The following is a 7908-nucleotide window of genomic DNA, read 5'->3' on the forward strand; positions in this document are numbered from 1 at the left end:
TCACATCCACTCTTCGTCCGGGCTCTACATCGGCGTGAATGTTCGCAGCTGGCGCCGGGCGGGAACGAGTGTGGGTGAGGGAAGAGTGGGCCCGAGCGGTCAGAACTGGGCGTAGGATTGGTCCGGACTCCCGCAAAGCCTTCAAGTTTGTCTTCGGTTTACGGGAGAAAACGCGTCCGGATCACACCACGGAGCGATACAGGCCCTCGTCGGATGGCTTTCGCGGTCCGGGCAACACGGTGCGGACGCATGCGGGAGGTTGTTTTAGATGCCTTCAATCGTATGAAATGTTTTTTTTTAATTTTGGCAAGTCGATTTTCTAAGCTGTTGGATTAAAATCTAACAACCATCTTTCTTTGTCCTTCCTTCAGCTATGTTTGTCTTCTTTCTCCCACGAAACTAACCTGAATTACAAATTCAGACAATTTAATATAGCTACTGTGATATGATTGTGCTGAGCTCTGCCCTGTGGGGCCCACCACCAGCGTCACGTAGCCCTCTTGGTCAACTATAAGATAAGACGCCGGCAGCTAGCTCCATTTCGGGGCACGCAGCGCAGTCCACCACCACCCACCTCGTCTGTCTTGTCGGTAGGCTAGCTAGCCAGCCAGTCATGCCGACGGTAAATATCGTGGAGGTCGGCCACGTGATCGTGCCACCGCCGGAGGACTTGGTACTCAGGCTATCCGCGCTGGACGCGCCGTGGGTCGCGATCCCGCTAATCCAGCGCGTGCTCCTCTTCGTCGATGACGCCGGCGGCCAGCAGCACCCGCCCTTCGAGTCGCTCGTGGGGTCCCTCCGTGCGTCCCTCGCGGCCACGCTCGCGCGGCTCCCCCCGCTCGCCGGGAGGGTCGTCTTCCTGCCGTCCACCGGCGACGCCGCCATCGACTGCTCCGGCCGCGAGGGAGGCGGCGGCGTGCGGTTCGTCGTGGCGGAGAGCGACGACGCGGACGCGCGGCGGCTCGCGGGGGACGCGGACCACGACGTAGACGCGTTCGAGGCGCTCGTCCCGGAGCTCAAGGTGGAGGCGCTCCCCGCGGAGGTGCTGGCCGTGCAGGTCACGCGGCTGAAGGGCGGGGTGGCGGTCGGCGTGGCACTGCACCACGCCGTGGTCGACGGCCGGTCGATGTGGATGTTCCTGGAGGCGTGGGCCGCGGCCTGCCGCGGCGACGCTGCTGCCGTGGCTGACATGACGTTCGACCGCGCGGTGGTGGCCCTCCCCGGCGGCGGCGGGGACCTCGCCAGGAGCATGCTGCGCAAGTACGCGCCCAATCTGCCGCTGGTATGTTCCTGACCCCTCACTTCCCTTCCCAGTCCGTTCGTATCGGCCGCCGGCGAGCAAGCCGGCTCCGTTTCATCGGGAAAAAAGGTGCTATTCTGAGATGTGAGATCTGCACTAGATATTCCCCCCCGTTTTTTTCCACGAATGATCCCCTAAAGACATCTGCGGTGTATTTTCTGCCAAAATGTAATGGCACTGGCCCTCCACAACCACTTCCCTGTCAAGACTTAACTACATTCATCATCGATCACTGCTTTCCATGCGCGGATGATTCTTCTCCACATGTTTCCTCTCCCTCGTTCCTTTTTTTCTCTCTCGCGTTGTGCCCAGAGTGCCCAGAGGAATTGCGGTCCTGCTGCTTTGGCGTAGCGGCAGGGCTATGTTGCGGGACGCGTGGAGGACGACGCCTATGCGGATCGGACGTCTCACACGAGACGCATCATGTGGCTGGCAGGCCAAATTCACTGTTTTGAACCTTTTTTTTTTAGTTTAGCATGATCTGTTACAAAGGTACACCGTATTTATCACTCAAAGTATAGTGCCCCGCCCCCTACATTATGACAAGTATTTAGCCCTGAGCTGCAAAAGCCACGCATTAGCCCAAATTATAATCAATGTTCTATATATTATACTCCCTCCGTTCTAAAATAGATGACCCAATTTTGTAAGTACAAAGTTGGGTCATCTATTTTGGAACGGAGGGAGTATGTAGTACTAGCAAGATGCCCATGCGTTCCACGGAACATCAACATGATCAAGGGAGGCCTTATTTGCAAATATGGACTATATGCAAAAATATTTTGGATTTGATCCTTTTTCTATCGTCATTGTTTTGGCGGTAGCTTAACACACCCTACCGCCAAGGCCCTTGGCGATAGGACTTACATGCACCGTCACCTCCGTTTTTGCAAAAAAGACCCTACCGCCATAGCCTATGACGGTAGGGTATTTTTCGAAAAAAAATAGATCTTTTATTGCATGTGTGCCTTTATTATTATTACATGCATGCTCCTACCCCCAATGACCATGACGATAGGGTCTTTTTCGCATCGAATGGACGTGATGGTGTAAGTAAGTCCTATCGCCAAAAGCCTTGGCGGTAGGATGTGCTACCCTACCGCAAAAGACAATGATGGTAGAAAAATGGTCAGATCCGAAAAACTTTGCACATAGGGTCAAATCATGCTTAAGTTAAGGAAATGGGTCAAAACAGTGAATTTGTCCGTGACCGGTGCCTAACATCGCCCCAAGAAAAGGTGCAAGTCTGAGATCTGCAAAAGATTTTATTCCCAATCCTCACCCCACAATTCCCTTCCCAATCTTTTTTTGACTCATTTTTTTACCAATTCATCTTCAATCATGACAGTACAACAAACATCAAATAATAAAAATTACGTCCAGAGCTATAGACCACCTAGCAACCACTACAAGCACCGAGCGAGCCAAAGGCGTGCCGCCGTCATTTCCACTCCCTCGCCGGAGCCGGACAAAACTTATTATAATAGACAGCCGGGAAGTCGTCGTGCTAAGGCCCCATAAGACTAGCGCAACAGAACAGCAACCGCTGCGATGAAGAGTAGTGTAGATAGGAAGGATCCAACCTGAAAACACATGAACATAGGTGAACTGCGACCAGATCCGAGCAAATCCACCAAGAACAGATCCACCGGAGACACACCTCGACACACCAACCGATGATGCTATACACCCTTCCCAATCTGTCGCTGTTATGTTCCTTACCCGGCCTCTTAGGGCATCTCCAACGCTGACCCACATATTTGCTCCGGTGTCAGTCCACGGACACTTATACTGAACGCCGCCATCCAACGATGTCCACATATATTTCAACCATGTTTGAACTAACTGGGCGAAATTCGTGCAAACACGGCAGATTTCATATAAACCGGACACGATTCATTACATTTTGGCCAACTTTTAACTAAAAACTATACCGGACTAAGGTAAAACTAGTCTACGACCAGTGCCGGTGGATATCCATTCCCACGACACAAATACCTTGATAGTCTATGGCCGACTGCGGCGGTTCTCCATTGTCTCACTAGTAGAAAAATGACCTTTAGTACCCGTTCGTAAGGATCTTTAGTACCGGTTCTGGAACCGGCACTAAAGGGTGGGGACTAAAGATATCCCCCTTTAGTCCCGGTTCAACACGAACCGGGGCCAAAGGCCCACCACGTGGCACGAGCCTGCGCGGTGGTCGGGGGGACCTTTAGTACCGGTTGGTAACACCAACCGGGACTAAAGAATTATTTTTGAATTTTTTGGATTTTTTTTTCAAATTTCAATTTTCTGAATTATTTGACGATTTAGTGTCTAATCACCTCTCATAACTGCTCAAGTGTACACCACTCATTCCAAATCATCTAACTTCCCGGCCGATCACCCATCCTCTCACTATTCCAGCCTGAGCACGCTTAACTTCCGAGTTCTATTCCCCCTAGTTTCTAAGTCAGCACTTGTTGTTTACCTAACAATAGTAATCTGTCAATCCTATTAACCCTCGAGAGTTTAGCTTGAGTATGAAATCACACATTTCACTGTTTGAGTTTGAAACTATTATTCTAAAATACAATAATTATTTAGTAACACTAATATTTCTTGAATAAGTAGTTTGACCATAGTTTGACCAGATTTGATGAAAATTCAAAAAAACTGAAATAATTATTTAGTAACACTAATATTCTTGAATAATTATTTAGTAACACTAATATTTCTTGAATAAGTAGTTTGACCATAGTTTGACCAGATTTAACCAAAATTAAAAAAAATGAAATTTGAGCATAACTTTTTTTCCTTTTAAAATTTGAGGATTCTGAAAATTTGCCAAACGGCCTACGGCGGTTGAAATCGATGCGGATTTTTGTGCTGAACATTTTGATATATTATACGTTTTTTCGACATCATATGCAAAAGATATAATCGTTTTACTTTTTCATAACACATTTTTGCAAAACATGTCGAAATTTATATTTTTAAATTTCCCTAACTACTAGATGTAGTAACATAACTACATCTCGAAGTATTTTAATTTTTGAAGTTTTTATCATTTCCTTTTGATTTTTTTTCAAAACTAAAAAGGCAATACAGGGGGAGTACAGGTTGAAAATTGCTCTTTAGTCCCGGTTTGTGTCTCCAATCGGGACTAAAGGTTAGACCCCTTTAGTCCTGGTTTGTGACACAAACCGAGACTATAGGTTATACCTTTAGTCCCCTCCGTCCGTCATTAGAGGGCTGGTGAGCCACTTTACCCTGTTCGCATTTGTTAGGCCGATGCTTTAGATCAATGTGTTTTCCTCCCAATTCCTGACTCCTCCCGATCAGATGATTGGCGTGGCCAGGAGAGAGAAACATGTTGCTGCATGCAAAGCAATTCATTGTTTGCATGCGAGCAGAGCAAAGAAAGCATCCAGGCTTTTGGGAATGATCGAGGCTTCCTTGGTCCAAGATATTTGGTCGTTCGGCGTAGAAAACCTGAACGAAGGTACTCCCTTTGTTCCAAAATAGATGACTTAACTTTGTATTAATTTTAGTACAAAATTGAGTCAACTATTTTGGAACGGAGGATGTAGTAACTTAGTACTAACGCTAGAGGTAATGACAGTCATCACTGTCAAGAAAAAAGTAGCGCGTTATACGAAATAGCATCGCCTCTGAAAACATGTTATTAGCGGCTATAACGCACTATAGCGTGCTATTAGCGAGATGTTTTAAACTGATCAATTTGATGAGACGATTCTTTACACGCTATAGGGCGCTATTTTCTTCAGTGATCACTGTATTACTATTACATGGCCGGCTGGCCGTTGTGCTCCGGCCTTGTCAGCCATATAAATTGCGAGGCTAGGCGAGAATTTTACATGATTGAACAACACTAGAACACCATTTTTTTTCCGGGTGAACAATAGAACACCATTGTACTCACACTCCCATATAAAACACCTGGCAGGAGTAGGGTATTACCTCTAAAATAAAAGACCCGAACCCGGGTAAAATCCGTTCGTGTGAATCCCGTACCTATATCATCCCCAAATCATGTGTATTGTCACAAAATCTGTGCAACACATATCATTTGAACTATTATACACCATAATCAAATAAATCATATAAAATATGCATTTAAACAACGTCTTCAACCCACATGGGTATTTGAGACTTTCACCACCATCTACGGGCTCACCAGCCACACAAAAAGCCGTTTCCAAACATATTTTATTGCGTTCTCAACTACTATGAACTTCTACTAGCTCCAGCTGCTTGTCATTTCAGTCGCAGCCCAAACAAAAAGGGCCTAAGATAAACATTGGAATATGCAGCACTGGATCGGAATACTATAATCTTTTTATTGGCATGCAATCAAATTAACATTCCGGGACACAATCTTTGCATTTCAGGAAGCCAACCTGTTCCCAAGCACCCTAATCAAACTCCCTCGTCGGACATTCACCGTCACCGCGAAGCAAATCCACCACCTGAAGCAATGCATGTCTGGCCACACGACCTCCGGGAAGGCCGCCACCACGCCTATGTCATCCAGCTTCGTAGCCATCGCGGCGGTCGCCTGGGCATCATTCGTCCGGTCCAAGCACCCATCCGTCATCTCCACCAACCATGACGTCTATCTCTTCTTCTTCATCGACTGTCGCGGGCGGCCTAGCATTGACCCGCCCGTGAGCGAGAACTACTTCGGGACATGCATCACCGGGTGTCTTGTAAGGGCCATGGCACATGACCTCCTTGCTGTTGACGGTGTCGCAGCCGCCTCGGTGGCGATTCAGCGGGAGGTCCGGCGAGCAGCGGAGGACCCGCTCGCCCTTTGGGACTGGCTGGACATTGTATCGTGGGTGCCACTCGACAAGATGGTGAGCATCAACGGGTCCACGCGGTTCAAGGCGTACGAGGTGGCCAACTTCGGGTGGGGCGCGCCGAGCAGGACGGAGTTGGTCACCATGAGCGACGGGCGGGTAGTGCTTGTCGCCGCCAAGAACGGCGCAGTTCAAGCGTCCGTGTGCATGCACCTGGATCATGGCAGCGCGTTCAGCTCGCACTTCCTTAGTTCTCTTGTTGATTCATGTGTATGCAGTACGATTTTCGATGCAAATTAACGGTGGAAATTAAAACTTACCTTATTGCCATCACTCCGCTGGAATTGGTGAACTAGCCAAGCCAATCTTCTATGAGACCTTCCATAGTGGGGCTATTGTAGTGAGTATCCTGCAACTACATTTACTGCCAACTATTGCTGAGTTGTAGTATTTAATTAGTAAAGAGAGAATACTAGTATCATAGCATGATGTCCTATCATATCAAATGAAGTATAAATATGAGTCATGTAAAATAATAATAATTGGAGTACTAACTCATGATAGTATGCACTATGAAAACAGTATCATACCTTGGATCATATGCATGATATGAACTTATGATAATACACACTACGAAAGACCCGAAGAAGACCAAGGTGACATGTACATGTTCTGAATGAAGTACCGCATGTAACTCATCCATAGAATCCTTCCAGACGCAAAAATAATACACTAAGAGAAAAAGGGTCATTTGTCCCGGTTCGTAAGGGCCTTCTGTCCCGGTTTTTAAACCGGGACTAAAAGGTCGTTACTAATGCCCTTGGCCTTTAGTCCCGGTTCTTGCACAAACCGGGATAGATGGGCCTCCACGTGGCCGGTGCAGCGAGCCCAAGCGGGAGGGCCTTTAGTCCCGGTTGGTGGCACCAACGGGGACCAATAGGCATCCACGCGTCAGCTGTTCAGGGGCTAGGGTTTTTGTTTTTTTTCTGAAGGGGGGGGGGATTTGGGGGTTTTGTATGATTAATTAAGGTGTTTCATATATTGTGTTAGGTAGCTAATTAATTAATAGAGAGAAGTGTCATCTCTTATCTCCGTGCTTGGTCGACGCTACGTACTATACGTGGCCCTCGACACGCTAGCTATATAGTAAGCAAATGAAGGAAACCATTAAGTACAGAAGTTCGTCATGCATACCAGAGAAGTGATATCGACCTCTCCTTCTCCAAGAGATTGCGCGAACAAGAAAGTTTCGTATATCTATTCGACGCTACTGGCTATACATATATACAATATTAAGATCTCTTACAATGTAATCTCCCCTAATTAAATATGAAGTCAGCTTCAACATGGTATTCTCCAGCTTTATTGATGACGTGGTCAAGAAAGAATCCCGCCAATTCCTCTTGAATTGCTTTCATGCGATCTTGTGGTAGGAGTTCATTCCGCATCTGCCACATCTAATTTGAAGAAGGGTCAATACATATATATGAATGAAACTCAACAGAAATGATGGTGTAATAAAATGAAATTGTGAATATTATTGCTTACGCACCTCATATTGGCTTTTAGAGTAGCCCCGCTTATTTTTGCAAGTCGCGTTATAGATGAACTCGCACACGTAGTATCCACAGTAATCATTCCCTTGTTCCTGCCACAAGCACTTTACGAGAAATAGAGGTCAATCAAACTGATAATGAAGCATTATAAATGGCATTGATAAAAGTAGCTAGAATCAACGGGAGATGCGCGGAACTAGCTAGCTAGTAGTACTTACTTTCGGGTATTTATATTGCAGCTCCTTCG

The 7908-nt window shown here is 46.9% G+C and overlaps 1 protein-coding gene across 1 annotated transcript; it reads left to right on the plus strand.

Annotated features, from left to right (window-relative positions):
- Positions 1-555: 555 nt before the first annotated feature.
- LOC123166786 (malonyl-CoA:anthocyanidin 5-O-glucoside-6''-O-malonyltransferase) lies at positions 556-6554 on the plus strand. The gene is made up of 2 exons (XM_044584586.1): positions 556-1282; positions 5695-6554. Exons 1-2 carry the CDS (start codon positions 614-616, stop codon positions 6403-6405), a joined length of 1380 nt encoding a protein of 459 aa, XP_044440521.1. The 5' UTR covers positions 556-613; the 3' UTR covers positions 6406-6554.
- The last annotated feature ends 1354 nt before the right edge of the window (positions 6555-7908 follow it).

Source organism: Triticum aestivum, chromosome 7D (assembly GCF_018294505.1).
Source record: "Triticum aestivum cultivar Chinese Spring chromosome 7D, IWGSC CS RefSeq v2.1, whole genome shotgun sequence".
In the NCBI taxonomy this organism is placed as follows: domain Eukaryota; kingdom Viridiplantae; phylum Streptophyta; class Magnoliopsida; order Poales; family Poaceae; genus Triticum; species Triticum aestivum.